Source organism: Nicotiana tabacum, chromosome 20 (genome assembly GCF_000715075.1).
Source record: "Nicotiana tabacum cultivar K326 chromosome 20, ASM71507v2, whole genome shotgun sequence".
In the NCBI taxonomy this organism is placed as follows: Eukaryota; Viridiplantae; Streptophyta; class Magnoliopsida; order Solanales; family Solanaceae; genus Nicotiana; species Nicotiana tabacum.
Genome location: NC_134099.1, coordinates 162,018,207 through 162,041,874, shown reverse-complemented (window position 1 = coordinate 162,041,874; position 23,668 = coordinate 162,018,207). Strand labels below are relative to the sequence as shown.

General features: G+C 33.2%; 2 protein-coding genes across 5 annotated transcripts; one reads left to right on the top strand and one right to left on the bottom strand.

The window, feature by feature from the left end:
* The first annotated feature begins 4,982 nt into the window (after positions 1-4,982).
* LOC107787729 (uncharacterized) lies at positions 4,983-9,906 on the top strand. 4 transcript variants are annotated; one of them, XM_075241124.1, is made up of 7 exons: positions 4,983-5,142; positions 8,340-8,720; positions 8,808-8,928; positions 9,026-9,373; positions 9,510-9,579; positions 9,663-9,690; positions 9,771-9,906. In XM_075241124.1, exons 1-4 carry the CDS (start codon positions 5,099-5,101, stop codon positions 9,044-9,046), a joined length of 567 nt encoding a protein of 188 aa, XP_075097225.1. In that variant the 5' UTR covers positions 4,983-5,098; the 3' UTR covers positions 9,047-9,373; positions 9,510-9,579; positions 9,663-9,690; positions 9,771-9,906. The 4 variants fall into 4 exon arrangements, with proteins under 4 accessions (XP_075097225.1, XP_016464827.1, XP_016464824.1 ...); XM_016609341.2 differs by having other exon boundaries at positions 9,026-9,579; XM_016609338.2 differs by having other exon boundaries at positions 8,808-8,932; positions 9,026-9,579.
* Positions 9,907-20,688: 10,782 nt separating this feature from the next.
* Positions 20,689-23,470, bottom strand: LOC142174637 (uncharacterized). The gene is made up of 7 exons (XM_075240469.1): positions 23,125-23,470; positions 22,748-22,952; positions 22,285-22,572; positions 22,050-22,132; positions 21,744-21,875; positions 21,291-21,637; positions 20,689-21,090 (listed from the first exon to the last, which is right to left on the bottom strand). The coding sequence occupies exons 1-7, from the start codon at positions 23,468-23,470 to the stop codon at positions 20,689-20,691; spliced, it is 1,803 nt and encodes a 600-aa protein (XP_075096570.1).
* Between the last annotated feature and the right edge of the window lie 198 nt (positions 23,471-23,668).

Here is a 23,668-nt window from a genome sequence, read left to right as displayed (position 1 = left end):
TTCTGGACTGATTATAAAGTGAATTGAAACAGTGGTAACAATGACACTGTGTGATATACTTGAAACAGTGGTAACAATGACACTGTGTGATATACTTGAAATAGTGGTAACAATGACACTGGATGATATACTTGAACAATGGTAACAATGGCACTGTATGATATAAATTGGTCAGGTAACAATGGCTGACCGGTCAGGTAACAATGACTGACCAAGATATTGCGCTTGGGCTGTAGGAGCCCCTCCGGAGTCTGTACACACCCCTAGTGAGCGCCGTCGACGATAAATAAATATGGATGGCTCGGGCTGCACGCCGCAGTGGGTACTAGAATGTACCATCATATGCATTGCATTGCATTGCATTCATGTATTTCTATTTATACTATTGTTTAGCTGCTCAGTTCCATATGTTGCTGTATATTTGGATTTTAGCTTACTTTGTGTATTTACTGGATTTTCTTATCTTCGGACTGTAGTTACTTTTATTACTCACTGGGTCGGAGTACTCACTTTACTCCCTGCACCTTGTGTGCAGATCCAGAGCAGTCTCAGGCTCAGTAGATCCAGTTGATCAGCAGATCCAGCTTCTGAGAGTATCGAGGTAGCTGCACGGCATTCACAGCCATTGATCTTTTCCCTCCTATCCTATCTCTTTATTTCCGCATTATCAGACTTTGGATATACCATGTATTAGGATGATATTCTGTATTCTAGAGGCTCAGATTCGTGACACCGGGTCCTAGTGAGATTATATTGTGTATTTTGTTAAATTCTTCAGTACTTTAATCTTGCTTAATTGATATTTCTTTCCGCTATTTTTGATAAATTGGGTTAAGTGTTGAATAATGGTCGGGCTTGCCTAGTAGTGTGCTGGGCGCCATCACGACCGGGACTTGTTTCTGAATAGTCTTCTCCTAGATCCTTATCATCATCACTTTGATCATTTATTTCGTTTATGCTTATTTTTGGTGGATTATCTTGTACCTCTTCTAACTGTAATTTAAATTTTTCTATTTCATTTGTCAGTCTTAACTCTTGTTCTTCTTCTTTGCGTTTTTCTTTTTCTTTTTGTCTACTTGCATATAGCTGTTTTAGTATTTCTAATTTTTTTTCTAATTCTATTATTTTAGTGTTCTTTAAAACTCTCTATCTGTTGTATTTTTTCTCTTGCTTGCTGTTGATACATGGGAGAAAATATAAAAGAAATTTCAAGGTTAATTCCGCTAGCCGCAAAATATTATGAAAAAACCTTTAGCTTATAAAACTTATAATAAACTAAGGGTCCTCCCTATTGAGAAATATTGAAAATATTGAAAATGGTGATGATTTTGTTGAAGATTCACCTAAAATTCATCTGTGAAAAAACCCAAGGTCTCTCCTTCTTAATCAAAGCCAAAAAAGAAGAAACCCTCCAAAAAAGTACCAAAATTGGTTGAGAAAAAGATTTTGGTGAAGGTAAACATTAATTATTTTTCTTTCCAGTTTTTAGTGTGATTTTGGTTGTAAAAATCTGTGGTTCAAGTGTTTTTGGTAAATTGTAGAATTGTCTTAATTTTGTAGATTGGTTGTCTCAATTTTGTAGGTTAGATGTAATTGTGATTTTTAGACAGTTCATAAATGTAGTTATTTTGTAGTTGTTTTGTAGTCATATGGGTAAATTGTAGATAAGGGTGGGTTAAGGTCTATTTTTCACTTTTTATATGTTGCTACATTTACCTTCATACTAACCACAATTGTTCTACATTTTGTGAGTTATAAGGGTGATATAAGAATTTAATACCATCTTAATATTATGTTTGGTTAACAAACCAGGTATAAGTTATTCCGGTATTAATTTTAACACCGGGATAACTTATACCTTATAGATAGTGGGATAATTAGTACCGGTATAACTTATACCTTTTTCTTAGAAATTATGCAATTGTCATTCTTAATACAACATACCAAACAATGAATAAACAACAATCCCAGCATAACTAATCCCAGCATAACTAATCCAACATAACTTATACCGGCATAACTTACACCGGCATAATCCGTAATCCAGCCAAACGACCCCTAAGTGTTGCCACAGGTTCTTCGCATTGACACACTCGAGGAAGATGTGATTTATATTTTCATCCTCCTTTTCACAAAATAGACAAGTAGCATTAGGAATAATGTTGATATGTTTTAAGAAAACCCTTGTTGGTAGTCTATTATGACAAAGGAGCCAGATGAAACTCTTGATTTTTGGGTGGATTGGGAGCTTCCAAAGCTGAGTATAATAAGTAGCTTCCAAAACTCTTATATGCAATGAGCATTCATCCTCTAACTGATTATATATGAGAAATTTTACTTGAGACTCAACCAACAAATCTTGTATGAGGCACCTCTAATTATTGGACATGTGGAAATTTAGGTCCCACATAGCTGGCTCCCCCTTTTATCTTTTTGGCAGTTATATTTTTCCCATTTCACCTATCATTTTCTTAACTTTTTACCCATTTTACTGAATGCAAAATCAAAAATCAGTCATTTTCATTTCTCTCTCTTCTTATTATTTTTTTTCCAGCGTTCTCTCTCTTCCTCACTTTTGAGTTATGTTCTCCTTATCTTCTTAAAAAATATCAAAAAAGGGATCGAATAAGGGATGTTTTTGGGGTTGTTATTCCCATGAATTTTGGGAGAAAATGATTTGTTCAATATTTTTGTAGAAGAATCACTTATTTCTTAAATTTCATGCTTTTCATTTTTGTGTACTACGATTATATGATCAATAGTTTGGTCGAAGTTGATTAATCTAGGCATCTCACTAGTGTGCAGTGATACAAAGAGCCTGTTTGGCCAAACTTTTGGGAGGTCAAAAGTATTTTTTTCAAAAATTTGAGCTGTTTGGCCAATACAAAGAAGTATTATATGCTATTAGTTCCCGAATCTTTAAAACAGTTATCCTATCTTATTTGGGAAAATGATCTACAAATAGGTAATAAATTTACAATTATATTTCATAATCTATCTATATATTATCAAAAGAAGAAAAAAATGCATCCATATTAAGTCAAGTGGCAGTTCACAATACGTCACTTGGCATATTGGGACAAAATTAGTATGGTTATGTAATAATTATTTTTTTAAAATTATATTTTTTTTAAAATAAATAAATTATACATTATGTGTTGTTAATAATTAGTTACTCTTTTTGAATTAGAATTTAAACATACTTAACTATTTCTTTTACGATTTTTTATATATTTAAAATTATTTCTATTTTACGTTCAATGCCATCTTTCAAGTTTGACATTGATGAAATTGTTGAAAAATATTATCATGTGTGAGTGACTTTACTTATTATTTTATGATGGATTATCAATATATATTAATTAATGGATAGATTTCTAATTTATACTGAATGATGTTAATGTAATTATTCATATCATCATATAACAATAAGTAATTATACTACATAATATCATATGCTTTGGTATAACTATACTATATATGTAAAATTATCTTAAATATTTAATATGTTTGTTTACTTTATGCTTTATATTTTAATCAAATAAAATAAAAAAATAATAAAAGTCTCTTACGATAAATATTTAAGTTTATTTTTCTACTTAATAAAGTTATAAGACCTTCGTACTATCTTTTTAAGTAATTTAACACTCAAAAGCACTTTTTAGAAAGATTGGCCAAACACAATTTATTTACCAAATGTTGTAAAAAGTATTTCTTAAATGAATTGGCCAAACACAAACAGTTTTTTTTCAAAAGTACTTTTAAAAAAAATACTTCTGAAAAAAGGTATTTTTTAAAATAAGCAGATTTTAGCAGCTTGACCAAATGGGCTCAAACTCAATTGTACATTTATCTTTTTATTTTGTTATAACTACTTGGGTACATATTTGAATATATTTTAGGTTTGAAGACATTTTCTATTGTGGTGATCTGGTATTTAGGTTTGAATTTTTATGTATACTTTATTTTTTCCATGGTTTAAAATTATAGAGTATTTTCTTAGTGATGCAATGCTAAGTTTATACCATAGTATTTTATTGTTTGAATTGAAGTGTTAATTAAAGTATTTGATATCCTATTCTTTGAGACTGCATTGGAAAAAAGAAGAGGAACGAAAGAGAAATGACATATTTTTATCCTCTAATTGTCATATTTGACTGAAAAAAATTGAAGACGATGCAATTTAGTAAGAGGGGACAGAAGAAAAGTAAATTTGCTGAGAGAAAGAGTGCATAAGCAGTGTTTCTCCGTAAGTCAAATTCAACAGGTTTATTCCTTCCTCCGTGTAAAAACTTTATTATTTTGAACTCATTAGTTTTCTCTCTTTTTATATTTCACTGTTAGTTTGTAAATATGTATGTAATTAGTTTTTTAAGTTCAATGCTTCTCTTGCTCTCTTTCAAAATATTATATGGGATTATATGTATGCATTCTTTTATATGTATTGATTAGATTTATATATAATTTTATTTATTTATTTGGGATTTATAGTTTCATTAGATAATATGGGATTTCACTTATATATAATTATTTGGGATTTATATGTAATTTCACTTTATTTGGGACTTCTATATAATTTCATTAGATAATATTAGATAATATGGGGTTTATATATATATATATATATATATATATATATATATATATATATATATATATATATATATATATATATCACTTATTTATAGTTTTTTTTTTCAAAATTTTATGCAATTTTACCTATTTAATAATATTTTTTATAATTATATTATTTTATAAAATATTAAAAATTGAATATCCATGGGGCTTACGCCCCGCTGAGGCATATACAAAACATATGCAAAATGTCTTGCCTTACACCCGCGCCTTTTAAAACACTATGCATAAGTATCATGGGACCCACCTTTCCACTTATCCAACAAATAATGGTACCTCATACAAGTTTTGTTGGTTGAGTCTCACTCAAAATAAAATTTCTCATTATATATGGATTTTGCCGAAAAGATACCATTATGTGACAATGAACCCTCTTAGTACAAGGTGCGTCCGCCCCTATTAATTCCTATTGTTCGCTCTACTAAAAGGAAAACCCTAGCCCCTATTTCCGATTTTCTCTCCGATGGAGATGTCGTGGGCAGATGTAGCCAGGGATAAAGCCGACCGGTAAACAGAAATTCTCCTTTTTCTTTATCTTCTCTGTATTTTTTAGCATAGTTTTCTTTTTCTTACAAGTATAAAGTGATGCTCTCCTTTTTCAAAGAAATGGCACACATGCTGATGTTCAACCTAACAAACAATAATTACCATGGTGAAGTAATGAGTATTAGTCATTGTTTTGTGGATATAATGAGCACAAATGAGTACATGCTGATTTTGTTAAAAAAAAAAGAAATTGACGGACTTTGATTGTCTGAAATTTGTAGATCCATAGAAAATGGCCTAGTGACCTATATTCATTGCTTTGTTATCACTTTCTTGTTCATTTTTTTATATTTAGGTCACGCAACACGAATTTTAATTATATCCACTTTTTTGTATGTATTAGTACATAGGTAGTAAGCACTTCTTATAAATAAGAAAATTACAAAAAATTAACGTTATGCTAGGCTGGGGCCTGTGTAGCATGGACACTTCCTCACTATCCTTTTCATAAATGACAAACATTCTGGACTTGTTACCACGGCTTTTAATTTGGTTAAGTTTAGTAAATAATGAATGAACTATAAAACAGAAAAACATACCTGTCTGGAGTACAAGGCAAGTCATTTTCAGATGAATGAATATTGATAAGTTACAACGAAAACGTTTGAGTCGTCCACACAGTATAACTTCAAGTTTTCATATGAACCAAACTTATTGTTACATCAAATGAATGAAGGAATTATTTGCAAACTATAAACAAATACTCTATTGTATCGGAATCTCTTAGGTATGAAACATACTGTAAGAAACTTGTCTCCATTTTGACGTACACAAAGCTAAAAGACAATCTTCACTTGGGATTCATTCAAAGCGCCTGCAGTTTGGCAGCTATATCATCATAATCAGGCAGCTTTGGATGTAAATGACTAGCTTTATTCATACTATCCTCTCTGGAAAATTTGTTCCCACTTTGGATGTTGCTCCGAACTCTACCTTTTGTCTGATGGGGCTTCATGCATCTCACCACTGTAAAATTTCCTGGTCAGTTTCTGCGGTACTTGTGTATCAGCAACATCAGCAACATAAGAATTCATGACAGGTTTCTGGGGTTCCTGTACTTTAGCACTGAATGAGTTCCTGCTGGATTTTCTGTCTGAACCCGAGTCGGAATTAACAGCTGCCTCATAGCTCATTTTAAACTTAGAGGAAAAGTTTGTATCTAAGCTGGAGGAAGAGGCTTTAGTCCTACGAGAGAATCCACTACCCAATTGACTTCTACCAGCAAGAGATTGCTCTTTAGGACCAACCTCGGAACCACTGCTATCAGAATCAAAATATGTAGTTGAACCTCGTAAGACCGCATGTTTTGTATTAACTTTTCTTCCTGTTTTTTGCCTGTAGCTTGAAGTCTCTTGTGAAAAATCCTCATAAGAACTGTCAGTATCTGAATCAGAACGGGTGCCTTCCAATCTTGAGCTTGACTTCTCGTCTCCTTTCATCCTCACTCCTAAACCAACGGAACTCTTAGGGGGGCAACAGCTTGTGACCTCAACTCGGGACTTTCGTGAGGTTTCTCTACTGAAGATGAAGCATTATTTAACTGGCTCCTTATGTAAGGTGGAGGGATATGACCTTTGTACTTAAGGCCACCTGTTAACTTCCCAAATGTCAATTCCTTTTCGAAACCAGAAATTGAAGAAGCTAAAATACCATCATCTGTCTGTGTCCCGGGCAAAGCTGGGGCACTGCCGTCGTCCTTTCTATTGTAATTTTGTTCTGTCATAATTAGATTTCTGGGGTAAATACGGATCAATTGGTTTTGTGGCTTTACAAATTTGTTTTTAGTTTTATTAAATCAAGTTTCCTGCATTATAAGCTCCTGTATATCCTGTGGCACCCCACCAAAATAAATGGAGCTCTTTGATGTATTTGCTGTTAGTCCAGATGCCCTTGAAAATTCCATGAAACAATTGTACACCATTTGAATAGAAATAATGTCACTTCTGCTGAATAGCAATAGGTCATCTGCAAACCCCAACTGGATGATATTTAGTTTGTCACACCTTGGATGGAAATTAAAATCTGGCTCATTCCTCAATGTTTTGAAGCTTCTTGTAAGATACTCCATTCCCAGTACAAATAAGAATGGTGATAATGGATCTCCCTGCCTTAATCCTCTTCTAGCTTGAAATGACTCCATTGGTTTCCCATTGATGAGGATGGAGTATGAGACTGTTCTTAAGCATACCATAATCCACTTCACAAACTTCTCTGGTATTCCTAGTTGATTCAGTACTTGCTCTAGGAAATCCCATTCTATTGAGTCATATGCCTTTTGCAGGTCCAGTTTTATCATACTTCTAGGAGATATGCCTTTTCTTCCATACCCTTTTACCAACTCATGACTTAGGATTATATTGTCAGTTATTACCCTTCCAGGTACAAAACCAGACTGCTTTTGTCAACTAGATGATCCATCACTCCTTGTAATCTGTTGGTCAATATTTTTGATATGATCTTGTATAAGACTGTGCAGCAAGATATGGGCCTGAAATCTTTGACAGTTGTAACATTGATAGGTCTATACATTTCTGCTGTGTTGAAGAAGTGGAGCACTGCTTCAGAAACTTCATCCCCTATAATTCCCCATGTCTTCTTAAAGAACTTAGAGTTGAATCCATCACATCCTGGTGCCTTTAATTCATCTATTCCTTTCAAAGCAAGCTGGATTTCTTCTATAGTGACATCTTCAATTAGCTTTAACTGTTGTCTTCTATCTAGCATATTTCCTTCTTTCATGATACTTGGCTGAATGGCTGGTATACTATCAGCTGCTGCTCCCAGTAGCCCTTTGTAGAATCCTACTATTTCTTTTTCAATTGTTTCCCTTGTCTGAATAATTTCTCCAGCAGCATTTTTCAAGGTTCTGATCTTGTTTTTGTTCATTCTATTCTTGGTACTAGCAAAGAAGAAGGCTGTGTTTTGATCTCCTAGTTTCAGCCACTGATTTCTTGACTTCTGCTTGTATATGCTTTCCTGAATATTTATCCATTTTTCTAATTGCTGCTTTAGCTCTTTTTCTTCTTCCACCTTCTGTGCTGTTGCATTTGTTGTTCCCATTTGGCTTTGTAGCTCCTGAAGCTTATGTCTTGTATTTATTACCTTCCTATCAATTGCATTGAATTCCTTTGTGTTCAAACTCTTCTCACTCTTTGCAGTTATAGACCGATTCCCCGGGATCCGGGTACTGATTTTGGAAGTTATGAGTTCAAAATCGGCATGGAGGAGATTGCCGACAACTGTAGTAATGCCATGGTGAAATTTGATAAAAATTCGCATGTATGGATAACAGCTAGTGCCATAAAGTATAAAACATTTAAAGCGGCGGCCAATATGTTTGATACGCATCGCACTATTGTGAGGCACGGGGGTGTTCGTGTTGCACATCCTATTGGTTATACCGAGTTCGAGAGTCAAGGGATTTTGTTTGTGCAGAGTTTGAACACATTGACAAATGTTTTTAGCAAGAGTGATCCTCTTTGGAATGATCAGAAAGGCAAACGTGTGCACTTTGAGGAAAAGTACACGAACAAGTTTGGGTAAGCACATTCTGATCCTGTACAGCTCACACGTTTGTTTTATCTTGATAGTTATGTAATAATTCATTGATGTTTTGAATTATGTAGGCAAATTCTGCAAGGATTGAAGTCTATACATAAGGATAATACATACCATGGACGACTTTCAAAAGGGTATTTGTATGGAGAGGACGGGAATATACTTCTTTATAATCTAGAAGAGCAGGAAGTGCGTATGTATCTCTAATTTACTTAATTTAGAATGAACATTTCAATGTTTTCATGTATGCAATTTTTTAATAAGTTTTTACTTAAATTTTTTGCAGTCAGGCCAGAAAATTATATAGATGATTACAAGGGTTTTTGCTCCTTGATTAAAGGTGTTATCGATTCAAATTTGTATCCACGAAACCTGCCTCCTCACGTTGTACTGTTTTTCAGTATAGTGAACCGGAAATGGCCATTACACCCATTTCACCCCTTTTTTGGAGCAATGCCAAAAAGGGTGCTTTCATCGATTCGTTGGCTTTGGTGATGCAACAAGATAAGCATTTGGTTGAGAGTGATTTCAATTTGCACAATTATTTTGGTCGATGGAATGCTACTTTTGATGGAAAGCCCAGATTTCATGAGTGCTTTAGCTATGAGAACAGACACCTTGATCCAATGAACTGGTACAGAACCTCTAGTGGCGTTATTATATTTTGAAGAAACTTTAGAGCTTATTACGGTTTTGCCAGTGATGTTACTTTGGAACTGGAGACTCAGTTCCCTTATATTGTTGCTGGTACATATTACGCGTTGGTAAAGGGAGAAGGAGGGTTCAAGGATATGAATTTGAAGTTTGGTCCAGTTCATCCAGTTGAGGACAAAGATATGGGTTAGTATGTGATTTTAAACTTACTTTTTAATTTTTGGGTATTAATTTTGTATGGCTCTCTAAACTTGCCATTTTATTTGCAGGGTCATGACATTTCTTAACAAGACATTGGTAGGTTTTACTTTTACATATGCGATCTTTTAATTCTCCCCACCACATTATGCTCACACTAATTGATTTTCTTGCAACAGGCTTATATTGTGTAGATAGGAGCTGCATTCGGGAAATATCATCTCATATTCTAAATCTTTTAGATTACTTGTAAGTTGTTTATCGTGAAGCTTGGGTATATGATGATTAATAATGGTATAATTATGAGAGCCAAAATCATACACGTGTTGGGAGTTGGGACTGCGGTGGTAAAAAAAAAGTTTAGAGGGTGGGTCGGTGCCTACAAAGAAAATAGTGGTATTGAAATCTCATCTAAATGTTATTATTGTTTGCGGCAATATATAAAGCTAATTAAAACCTCATCCTTCGTTCATTCGAAAAATATTTGGGTGGGGCGGCTCGTGAAATAGTAAACAAGGAAAAGATAGAAAGCGGAAGATTTTTGATGAGTAGAATTTTACTTAAATGTTGTTTTGTCTTGAGACGAGAAGAAAGTTTTTTACCTTTTAAAATATTTACTAAGATTTTATGACACATTCGTTCATTCTTTCGTTATAATTTTAATTATAACATACATTTTGCAAATTTTAGCCCTCAACTTGAGAATTCATTCAGGTGTCTGATTCACTGGGGTTAATGTCAAAATTAAATAACTAGCAATAATTGTTAGGTGTTTTGGGATTAATACTGCAAAAGCTAGCTATAGCTTTCTTTATTCTCTAGCTAAACAAAGTATCCGAAGTACTTCGAGGTATAATGTTCAACAGTCCACTGCCAACGTTGGAAAAAGAAAAAACAATGATCTAGCAAATAATTTTCAAGGTAAAATCTCGACATAGCTAGGATATTTTCTATGGAAAATATTTAACCTTATACGTAGCGATGTTAACTTTAACTTTTGCCGTGTTATGAAATATTTAGTAATTGATCGATCAATTATTTGGTATATAAAATAGAGCATTTTATTTTAATTATCTATCAGTAAACTCTATCATTTTAGAAAGAATAGTATAGCATTATTCCGGGAACAAATATATTTTACTCCTTTTATTTACTCAATTTAAAAAGAAAGTAAAGGTTTTGTGATAACTACTAGTTAGGAGTGTACATAAGTCGGATTGGTTCGGATTTTACAATTACTAAGCCAAACCAATTGTGTCGGATTATTAAATCTAAAGACCAAACCAAATCAATAAAACCGGGTTTTTCAATCTCGGTTTTTCTCGGGTTTTCGAATTTTTCGGGTTTTTTCGGATTTTTTTCCGGTAAGATCTTCGTAGAACAAAATATATAACTTGTGCTCAAAATATTTCTTTAATCCTAGTAAGATAAAACTATATAAAGTATTTTCTAAGAAAATAATACAAAATATGAGATGTGTCATGGCATTATCCTAGAATATTCAACAATAAAGACAATAAAATTATGTAATATAAATATTGCTAATTAAAAAGCCATAATAAAAATAATTATAATTTAAAAGTACTAAGTCATGCTACAATAATTAGACTAATAAGGGAGTATTATTTACATGACTAAACGCTAAAGAAACAATAAAAATAGATTATGCATTTTTATCGAAATTATTGCAAAACAAAAAATAGATATTCAATACATTTTCGTTCGTAGTATTAAATTGAATGTCTTTTGTAAGCATTAGTATTGATTTGATTTTGGTTTGGACTTTTGTTAGCATTATTTAATTTACTAATATTAATGGCTATAAAACTTATTGGAACATTCAAAAATTCTAAGTCCAACCTTGAAATAATACCTTTAAAGATAAAATTATGATTTTTTTTAAGAAATATTTAGAAATTACATCACAATAAGTATATTTTAGTATTAAATATATCAAAAATTTCTATATATGTAATGTCGGGTTCAGTGGCGGACCCAGAATTTTTATCAAGCGGGTTCAAAAAAAAAAATTAAAACTCATATGTGACTAGCTAGTTTCGAACTCAGGACCATGTGAAAAACTTGAACCCTCTTTACCAAAAGGTTAGACATTTTACTTGTTTGAAGTGAGTTCAAAATTATATTTATACCTTTTACTTGTTTGAAAACAGCAAAAATATACCTATATATACAATGTTATTTTTCGATGAAGCAGGTTCATATGAACCCACTTGATTCCACGTGGGTCCGCCCTTGGTCGGGTTGGTTTGGTTTCGGTTTGACTTTCTTTAGTTAAAACCAAACCAAACCAATTATGGTCGAGATTTTTTTTTCAACACCAAACCAAATCAAACCAACTCATAGTCAGGTTTTTTTTGTCGGTTTGACTCGAATTAATACCTTTAAAGATAAAATTATGAGTTGGAGAAAGTAAAGGTTTTGTGATAACTACTAGTAGTACCAATAATGAGAACACATGAACTTTTACTATAGCTGCACCATTAACGTTATACCTTGTGCGGTACTACTAGTACCCATACTCTAGTCGATCGAGAGCTCTTGGGAGGAAAAGAGTTAATTTATTGGTAATTTTTAACTAAAAAAAAATAGTTAGAACAGTAAAAGTACTTTAAAAAAAAACAAAGTGAACTCCCAACATGTTGTGTCGTAAAGAAGAAGAAGAGGAAACTAAGTCATAATTCATATTCATGAACATTCCTAGTTTGATTACGTTTTTTGCCTTTCTGTTTGAGTCCGGTTTGTATTTTTTTCCCTGTCGTCAACTGAGCCGAATTTGATGACCAGTGACTTCTAGAATTTTGCTACAGAATGTCCATTGTTTTCACATTTGTACTTCTTTAATTTATACTGATATGTTATCTGGAGCTAGAGTATTCAGTACGGATTCGGTCGAATCCAGTACTTTAAGTCTTAAAATTTTATTTAAAATTTATAAATTATTAATTTGAAATGATTAGAATTTTGAATTCATAAACTTCAAAATCTAACTCTTGTACAGGAGCCTTGAAGCAATGGTAAAGTTGTCTTCGTGTGACCTATAAGTCACGAGTTCAATCCGTGGAAGCAGACACCAATACTTACATTAGGGTGTTGTCTACATCACACTCCTTAAAGTGCGACTCTTCCTTGGATCCTAAATGAATGTCGGATACTTTATGCACCAACTGACTATCATTGTACTTGGATAAAGAACTAATGAATATGTATCCAAGTAGAAATAGGCAAGTGAAAGCTAACTTCTCACTGCTTTTGCACTTAATAGATATATGTTCACTATTTTTCAAACAAAGATTGGGGAATGATTAACATTCATGCACGTTTCCATGCAAAAATGATCTTTTCATTTTTCAAACTTTGGAAATGTCAAAAGTCCAGTTCGGAACTAGCTTCTCAACAAAGGGAACTATATGCTTTTTCTTTCTTGTTTTTCTCTATATTTTATAAAAGAAAAAGTACTGGGCGTGCGTTATATTATATTCTTTGTTTATCATTTTGACAAAAGCAGCTGATAGATCATAGGTGAAGAAACTTGTCTTAAATTTTTCTATTAGATTTAACTTTTATACACTAACAGTTTCAAGAAAATTTTACACTATCAGATTATTTCAAAACTGATACAGGTATTGTGTCTATAGGGCTTAGAGTTAGAGAAATATGAAATATGTAATTTGTTGTAACATGTTAAATTATACTAATCGTTCTTTTTAAAAAAAAATAAAAATTGATGTATATAAATTAAATTGTATTATTATTATTTATTTTTGGGTCCCGGGCCTATGCGCCGTTTAAGGCTGATTTTTTTAAGGGATTTTTACATACATATACCATATACCAAACCTTATTATCTTCATTGTTTAAGGATTGTGTTAATTACATTTAAGCATACCAAATTACAATTTATATACCATAATTCAAATTAAGGGTATAATTATTCTTCCATTTATTGTAGGCGTGATTTTAGGACCGTATTTCACTTTATTTCGTTTACCCGCCTCTCTCTCCTCCCCCCGCCCACCCCCCACGATTTACCTTCAGTTAATTCCCCCTCCCACGATTTTCATTCAGTTTTTCCCCCATTCTCGTACAATCTCTTCTCACCCACAATTACAATCAATTTCTTCTCCACTTAATTACCTTCAGTTGTATCCCCCACGATTTACATTCACTTCCATCTTTGTCTTCAACTCCTAAATCATGAAAAAAACCAACACTCCCAAAAAAAATCATCAAAAGCTATATTAGCTGATCTTCCATCATTTGATTTGGGTGTTTTAACACCAAAATCAACACCCAAAAACCCACAATCGACGCATGCAAGTGAACAAACTACTGGTATTTCATCTCCCAGACAAATCCGCGCGAAAATGAGAAGCAAGCATTTGCATGATGTTGATGCTGGTGGAGTTGATAAAGTAGTCGAGAAACAACTCAAACGCAAGGGGAAAGAGTTGAGTGTAGGGCTGTGCATTTGGATCGGATATCCGAAATCCGATCCGATCCACTCTATTTCGGATTTTCGGATTTCAAATTTCGGATTTTCGGATTGGATACAGATTGTGTTTTATGATATTTCAGATTTTCGGATTGGATTCGGATTGGTATGATTTTAATCTGATCCGATCCGATATCCGAAATTATATGTACCTATATAAATACACACTAAAATTTTAGGGTTATGCTTATTCATTTTTCACACACCCCCTCACTCACTTAGATTTTTCCGCCTCTCTTGCACCTCTCTTCTCGTCAGTGAAGACTAAAAGAGTCTCAATGACTCAAACTTCCGATTTTACTTTGATTTTATGTCTCTTTCTTCCGCCTCTCTTCTCTTCTCTTCTGTCTTTTATGTCTATTTCATGTTCTATTCTTCAACTTTTGATTTTATTTTGATTTTTTTGTTTGTTTTGGTATATGGAAGATGAGATAGAGACACCGAATGAACTTTAAATTGTTGAAAATTTTTGTGACAATCCGATCCGACAATCCGAAAAATTATCCGATCCAAAGTTTAAAATCCGATCCAATCCAATGTTAATTCGGATTGGATTCGGATTGCCCTTTTCAGAATCCGAAATCCGAAATCTGAATCCGAAATAGGCTAAATCCGATCCAATCCGATCCGTGCACAGCCCTAGTTGAGTGTAGATGACGATTTTGTAGATGATTTCCCCAAAGTTCAATCTGTGAAAAAAAACCAAGGTTTCTCCTTCTTCATCTAAACCAAAAAAGAAGAAACCCTCAAAAAAAGTACCAAAATTGGTTCACCAAAATATTTCAGTAAAGGTAAACACTATTTATTTTTCCTCACTGTTTTGTAGTTTGATTTTTGTTGTAAAAATATGTTGTTCAAGTGTTAATTTAGTGTTCAAGTGTTTTTTGGCAAAATATGGTATTGTCCTAATTTTGTAGATTATTTGTCCCAATTTTGTAGTTGTAGTTGAACTTTGATTCCTAGACAGTCTATAAATGTAGTTAGTTTGTAGTTGATTGTAGTCTGATCGTTAAATTGTAGATATGGTATTTTTCATTGCAACCTGTATTGTTGCTACATTTAACTTCATTCTATATACAATTAATCAACGTTTTGTGAGTTCCTTGAAGTAACTGTTACATTATGTAGATAATGTTTACACGTGCATTGTTCTTCTTTGATTGTTCAAGTGTATTTTGGCAGAATGTGGTGTCGTCCTAATTTTGTATATTCTTTGTCTCAACTTTGTAGGTTACTTGGAACTATGACTCTTAGACAGTGTATAAATGTAGTTCGTTTGTAGTTGATATTTAGTCTGATGGTTAAATTGTAGATATGATATTTTTCATTCTAGCCTGTATAGCTCATATATTTAACTTCATTATAACTACAGTTAATCTACATTTATGCAAACTACTAATGTTCATTAATTTTATATTTTCTGCAGAATGGCCCTTACTTTGCACAACAAAATGTTGATTATGGTGTGCTTAGATTCCACAGTTTGTGTGATCCTAGCATACCAAGCCAGATACAAGCATTACTCTCTCCAAATGCTTTAAGGGTTTTCAAAAAAACTTGTTTTGGTTACTTATTAGGTCTCCCCCAAATATGTATGCAAAACCAATCACTTTATCTTCTAATGAAGTATGAATTGACAAAGTCTACTGACTCATATTTTTCAGTCCTATTGAAGGGTGAAAAATTGAATTTTTCCTTGGGAGAATTTGGGTTGATAACTGGTCTTAATTGTGTGAATAAGTTTTCAGACTATGGTTACACTTCCACCTATGTTAGCCCTTTAATGAATACATATTTTTCGAACAAAGAAAGGGTTGAGAAATGGCATTTGAAAAATGTAGTGACTAATAAAGCATGGGTAAACGATGTGGATGCGATGAAATTGTGCATTCTTTATATGTTTGAATTTTTTGTTTGTCCTTCAGATAAAGACCATGTGACTTTCATAGACAAGTTTATGTTCTTTCTAATAGAGTTCGGTAATTTTGAGTCATACCCATGGGGTATCAAATCCTTCAAGTAGGTTATTGAATCTGTACGACATCGTCTTAATCCCTATGTACATTCTTATCTGATACGTGGATGCTCATTAGCCTTGCAAGTGTGGCTATATGAGCGTTGCTCGTCCGTCAGCACCGAGCTTGCTACGAGATGTTCTGAATCTATACCTCGCATTTTAAGATGGTCAGCTACAAAGGGGCAGATTTGGTTAACTGCAATTGAAGAGAAGATGATCAAGCCTGAGTGGCTCAAGGTATTTTTTTCCACTTTTGTATGATGCTACAATTACATTCATAATAACTACATTGAGTCTACATTTTTTTGTCACTTGAATTAACTGTTACTTCCATCATTCAGTTCACAAACATGATTGAATCTGGAGAAGAACTTGGAATGCTTAATCTACCAGACAAGATTCAATATGAAGATGAACATGGTGCTCAACCATCACATGTTCCAACTGCTGCTTCTCCATCATTTGAACCCAAAGATACAGATTGTCAAGAGGACATTGAATCTGTAAGTAGCAAGCTCAGGAAGTTGGAAGAGGGGATTAAGAAGGTATTATGAATAACTACAATATATTGACATAATTTGCTACATTTGACTTCATTACATAACAATTATAGTATGTTATATATTGTAGTTAATTTGTGGTATAAATCTATAACAATTATAGTTTGTTGAATTGTAGTATAACTGTAGCAATTAGAATAAGATTACCAACTAATTATATATTTAATTTTTAGGTTGATGGAAAGTTAGATGCTTTTAGGAAGGCTGTTTTTGAGGAACTCTCAAGTCTTCGAGAGTTCACAGATCAATCTTTGAAGAGTGTTATGAATGTGGTAAACAGGAGGTTTGATTTGGACGAGTCAAAGGTAAGAATTTACATATAATTTTGTACTAAGACTAATTAAGACATATCAATAAAGTATTCTCAAATATTCCCCAAAATTGTAGTTTGTTGGTAGTTCAACAAAAAATAATAACCAACATCAAGGAGAGAACAACCACCAATTCCAGTTCAATGTTGGTGATCAACTGAATGCAAGCACAAGCAATACAGGTATCTACAAAATTCCTACATACATATCAACAAACTGCAACACAGCATTATTTAATTATAATAATCACTTTTTCTATATGCGTTGCAACTGCAATTTCTCCAGAACATGTTCAACCACATGTTGACTTATATCCTGACTTCCAAGAAGCAGCTGAGGCATATAATGCAGGTACAGAACCATTCCTTCATTACAATAAGGTTTTTATGCAAAATTTTAATATTTACACCTTAACTACAAATTCCTACATATACCTATAATTCTCATTTCCAATTATTCATTCAAGCTGAAGCTTCAGCAGAACATCTACAAGTAAATGTTGAAGAAGAACCAGTAATTGATGAAGTAGCTGAGGCACAACAAGTAGGTAATATATTCTCTATATTCTCTGTAATTCCATAATATTGTTCATAACTACATAGATCTACACTTATCTACAGAAGGTAAAGTTTCTACAGGGGGTGTGCCATCAATGGTTGAGGATGAACAAGCAATTCAGGAAGGAGCTGAGGTAGAAAAAGAAGGTATTGTTTCATAATATACTTTTTAATAGTAAATTTTTGCTTATACAATTATACAATGCTGTTAAGTATGTTATTTTATATGTAACAAATATTGAAGATAACGTTCCACAGTCGCCAATTCACGGTGTGACTGTGACTGAAGTTGTTCCTGAAGGCATTGATAAAAAAGTTGTTCCTGAAGGCATTGACAACAAAGGTTTGACATTGGATGACTTTGAGCTGCCAGAAAACTCATCATAGTTGGTCATGTATGGCAAGCCTATACCAAATGAATCAACCCCTGTTCATCCCAGTAGAACTAGGCAGCCAGGAAAATATGCACGATCACCTTTCACACCTTTCTATAGTTCTGGAGGCAGCACATCTGTTGGACCTAAAAAAAATTTACCTCAAACACCCCTTCACAAGTGTCATAGGTGAAAATGTAGATCCTGAATTGACAGAAAGGTTCACCAACTGGTTATACCTTTGTAGTGATAAAGTATCTAGGAGGTATGAATGCTTCATTTTACACTGTCTGTTCACCATTTTTATACTTTAAAATTGTAATTCATTTTGTCAATTTTCAATATTTGATATTTTTTTGTTTTTACAGGAAGAAAGATTACTTTTCCAAGAAGGATAACCAAATCAAGCCTTGGTTGGATTTTGGTTGTGAAAAGATTGATAAGAAGGACTGGTTTTATGCCCTAGCTCACCCCGGACAAGTCATCAATAACACAGTAAGTATAAAGAACAGAATCATTCACAATATATGTTTTGTCTTCATCTTTTTAGTGTAATTGTAGTTTATTCTTCAGTTATGATGTGTAATTGTAGTAATATTGTAGACAACATATATATGTTACTATGTTTAGTTCTCAGCTGTGAAATTTTGCTTTTTATGGACCTTATGTATCATATGTGAAGATGATTGTATGTACAATCTGGAATTTTGGTACTTTTGACTGACTTGAAATCTCTGTGTAGCACAACTGTAGTTACCTTGTAGTAATATTGTAGAGCTTGTGATTGTGCCTAATAATATTAACTGTAGGTTGAACTTGCTGATTATTGGGACCTTAAGTTAGGTGCTATGTTTCATTTGTTCCTCTGTATAGTGAATTAATGTATACAGTACATAAATGTAGTTAATCTGTAGTTGTTTTGTAGTCTGATGGGTCAATAGTATATATAGTACTTGTTCACTATGGTCCATACTAACTACAATTAAATTACATTTTGTGAGGTACTTGGACTAACTCTTATATTTCTGTAGTTATAGTGTAGCTAATGTGCAGCAATCTGTTAGAGTTTTCAATAAATTCAAAATGTAGTTAATCTGTAGCTGTTTTGAAGATAAGTGTGGTTACACTGTAGCTTATTGTATATGTTTATTCTATTTTGGCAGCACATTGATGTTATTATGCATTTATCTGCGTAAAAGAGGTAAATATGGCCCCAACAACAATACTAGGTTCACAACAACCGATTGCTTGTTCAAGACAAAGATTGAAAGAATCTATGACAAATTCATAAGTTCTCCACCGGAACAAAGGTATTCGGTTGTTAAACCAGAGGATGATGTTGGAGAATATATTCTCGGGTACAGAATTCTTGCTAATGTTGCCTGGGATCTTGTTGACTATGTGCTCATGCCTGTGAACCTTGTAGAGAACTTCCATTGGTTGTTGCTAGTTTTTGACATAAAAGACAGGTAACTTTGTGTTTATGATTCCATGGTGAGAGCAAACCGTCATAAAACAGTTGAGACGTTGGTTGACAAGTTTTCAATCATTATCCATCTGTATTTGTCATGCACTGGTTTCTATGGTAAACGTAAAGACATTGACTTCAAGACCACGAAGGCATACATCGAGAAACCAGTTACGGACCCTCTCGACATACAATGGATGGTTGCTGAGATTCCACAACAAAAGGAAGGCTCACTGTAAAAAACTAATCTCCCTTTCTATATGTGTAATTATTTTGTTTTAATCATTTATTATATAATGAAAAATTCTCATCTTATGCAGCGATTGTGGTGTATTTGTGGCTGCCTTTGCGGAGTATGTTATCCTTGGAGATTTGGCAATCCCAAAGGAAGATCTTTCTGATATTGATCAACACCGTAGATGCTATGGAGCTCTACTGTGGGACTATGCCACAAAGAAGCAAGAAGATAAGTCAATCAGTGAGAGTGAGATTACTGGCAGGCTAGAAAGGAGGAAGGGTGCTCCGGCAAAAAATGAGAGGACTAGAGTGCAACGAAAGAAAAATAGACTATTGTGTTCCTAGTTTGGTCTGTGTAATTTGGTAGTTGAATTGGAAAACAATGTAGGAAATATGTCGTTTTGGTTTTCTACAACACTTTTTGTTGATTACATTATACTCCAGTACTTATTGTTATCTGATTACATTTTTACAACAACAGCTTTGTATTACAATTTGACTTTAATCTTCAAGTTAATTTTATAAATACCTTCAAGTGCCAAGTAATATCTGTTTATAACTGTCATTTGTTACATAGCATAAAGATGAAATAAATGCAGGAATCATATAAATAATTTAGCCATTTTTTGTCAACAATTTTTTTCAAAAAAATACATTTTATCTACATTTAAACTACGTTAAACTACATTTTAACTACAACTCCTCTACATATGACTAACAGGACTACAGTTTTACCACAGTTAAACTACACATTCACTACAATCTGGAGACAATTTACGTTGAATGCATTCTTTATTAATATCAGTTTTTTTGTATATAGGAAATAGTAATATTTAACTATTCTATAAAAAATAGACAACTTTAGATGCTTGACAGAATACATAAAAACATAAATAGTGCAGATACACAAATTGATGTTTATACTTCTTAATCATCTTCAAAAACATAAACAATTACACAAGAATATCCGATAATTTGAGCTCACTAACATTTATTTTGAATAACTATTCTAACTACATGATATTCATTTCTTTTTCGGCGCATTCTTGCAAGTTCTTTGTTATGCCCCTCCACAATTGCCACATGCCACCTTGTACTTCTTTGACTTTATTTCATCAAATATTTTATATCTTTCCTTGTGAGGTCTCCCTGACTGCCTTTTATCTCCCGCCGGTGGCTTTACTACCTCATCCAAAATATGTTGTGGCACATCCCATTTGCCTTCATCAGGTAGAGGATTTACTGGCATTTCATAGGTAAGCAGAAGGCTCTTCCTTGTGTAATACGGAGAGCAATAGTTTTCGTATGTTTCATTCCTATGCCTTAATGCTGCCAAAGCATGCGCACAGGGAAGTTCATCAAGTTGGAATTGTCCACAGCTACATTTCTTGTTTTCTAGACACACAATGTACCGTTTCGCACCATCTAACACAGTATTTATATGATCTGTTGAAGCCCTCACCTACAATTGAAGACCAAATAGAAATAATAATACATCAATCATTAAAATGGATTATCAACAATTTACCTACAAATCAGCAACTAATATATTAGAACTCATCAACAAACTACAATTACCTACAATTTGACTACAGGTTAACTACAATATGGAAACACTGCAGCTAGTACTTTTTTTTCCTGCACCAAAAAAAAATATCTTACCCTTAGTTTCTGAGATAATGTACTGTTGTCTTTCAATTCTTTGTTGTATTTGTGACCAAGGTATGTGAAAGTACCCTTTGCCTTCGATAACTTTTCTTTTGCCCAACGTTCAAGAAGAGTCCTCATATACTCAAATAAATCAAATATTGGCAGCTCTCTTGCCTCTTTTGTTACAGCATTCAACGACTCGACAATGTTTGACGTCATAGTAAAAGTTCTATTCACCGTTGCATGTACTCTTAACCATCTATGATAGCCAATATCATATAGGTAAGACTTTACACGCGGGTCTATCTCTTCAATCTTCAACATCCTTTCGTTAAATTCATCCAGAGTGTATGACCGTGCTGTAGCAAAGTACAATTCATGTAATTGTAGATGTCCCTTCTTGAATTTGGACCTTATATTTGTCCATATATGCCACATGCAAGAGTAGTGTTGCCTTCAGTATACTGTCATGCCTATCTGAAACAACACACATTGAAGGTCTTTCACCATATGCCTCCTTGAATTGCTCAAAGAACCACTTCCAAGACGCATCGTTTTCAGAATCAACGACAGCATATGCCAAGGGTAAAATAGTACCTACATTTTATAGACATAAAATATGATTAAATAACAACTACAATATATATTGATAATATAGACAATTTTACTACATTCTTTTATATAACTACAAAATGACTACAACATGACTACAACTAAACTGCATTATAAAAACTGTCTATAAAATAACTACAAAATTATTTCATTTTTTACCTGCTGCATCCATGGTGCTTGCTGTCAGCATAATCCCCCTATAGGCTGACTTTAAGAATGTCCCATCAACCACTACTATCGGCCTACAATATTGCCAACCATTTATTGATGTAAAAGAGCAACAAATGCGTATAAGAAGCAATCATCTGCTGCCTTCTTCAATTTAACAACAGAACCAGGATAATTCTTCTCAAAAATATAAAAATATTTGGGTAATTTGTTGTAGGAATCACACGGATTCCCTCTCAAAAACTGTAAAGCTTTTTCCTTTGCTCTCCATGCTTGCATGTAGCTTAGGTTCAGTCCATGTTCGGATAACATGTCAGTTTGTATGTCCTTTGGTGTGTAAACAGTCTTAGGATCACAATACTTTGGAACGACCATGCTACCAACTACTGCTGCAGTACGTTTGCGTTGTATGAATGTTTCGTCCATTAGGCAGCATGTGTGTTGTCGGCTGAAACTTCTTATCTTGAACATTGCCGAATCATTAATTGATGTTGCCTTGAAATGCCATTTACAGCTTTCAGCAACACATATAAGCTAGTAGCTACAAAAAAAATACAATATTTACACAAATTTATGAAAAACTACAATTAACTACAAACTGGCTACAATTTAACTACAATTTATAAAACTTACCTATGTTCAACAATACACTGATTTTGCTGATATATTATCCACAAATAACTACATACCTTCTATGACTTGATCTTTTTACTCTGAACTGGAACTTGTGCATGACTGAATAATTCCTCATTGCAGCAACTACTGTTTTCTTGTCCTGATAAACTTGTCCTTCTTCAATATATGTTTGCGTAGATTCAGTTATTATTTCACTTTGATATTCCTCTATAGCTGGTGAGGATGGAATTTCTAGTAACTTTAGGGATCCAGAAGAACCTGCAGACAATAAATTCATAAATGTAGTTTCTATGTAGATAATTTTTAAAGCAACATTGCTTTATCCTTTTCAGTAATATGTGAGATTTGTAGTTTAATTGTAGGTAATTGTAGTAATATTGTAGATAACATAGTAACACCATAACTCTCTGCAATGTCGAATCAAATATACCTGCACTGGTGCTTTCATTGATGATTGCCAATTCCATATTGAAATCTCTTACGGTTATACATAAAGGATACGAACCTAAGTTTTTATTCTCCTTTTTCGTTTCCATGTACACACGAACCCCCATATCATTCTTAATCTCCAATGGAGGACAATTCTCGTTCACAATGTATTTGATTTCTACAATTTTATCAGATGTATCAATCGATAATTGTTCTGCAATTGTAGAAATGAGAATTCCGTAGCTTGCATTATCATCAACCACAATGGCATCAACTTCAAAATCTCTAAATCTATCATAGTTATCCCAATTACCATTCGATTTCAGCATTATTGGGATTTTTGACATGATTTCGTGTAGTTGATAGAAAAAAAGACGAAGAACAGATATAATTTCGACAATTTGAGTACTGATGTCGACGAAGAACAATTTTGTATTCTACAATTTGTATTGCGTTGTAGAATTAGTAAAACCAATTTGATTACTGGAGCTTTAGTAGCTTGCGTTTTTTGAGAATTGTAGTCGAGTGAGAGAAGACAGATCTAT

What these genes read in the sequence shown, in the direction of transcription:
- LOC142174637 (XM_075240469.1), bottom strand. Translation starts at nt 23,470, where the DNA reads ATGTCAAAAATCCCAATAATGCTGAAATCGAATGGTAATTGGGATAAC. An exon ending in AAAAGATCAAGTCATAGAAG is followed by an intron (nt 22,573 to 22,747) that starts GTATGTAGTTAT and finishes TGTTGCTGAAAG; the next exon opens with CTGTAAATGGCATTTCAAGG. An exon ending in CATTATCTCAGAAACTAAGG is followed by an intron (nt 21,091 to 21,290) that starts GTAAGATATTTT and finishes CTTCAATTGTAG; the next exon opens with GTGAGGGCTTCAACAGATCA.
- LOC107787729 (XM_016609338.2), top strand. Translation starts at nt 5,099, where the DNA reads ATGGAGATGTCGTGGGCAGATGTAGCCAGGGATAAAGCCGACCG. An exon ending in AAGTACACGAACAAGTTTGG is followed by an intron (nt 8,721 to 8,807) that starts GTAAGCACATTC and finishes TGAATTATGTAG; the next exon opens with GCAAATTCTGCAAGGATTGA. An exon ending in TCTAGAAGAGCAGGAAGTGC is followed by an intron (nt 8,933 to 9,025) that starts GTATGTATCTCT and finishes AATTTTTTGCAG; the next exon opens with TCAGGCCAGAAAATTATATA.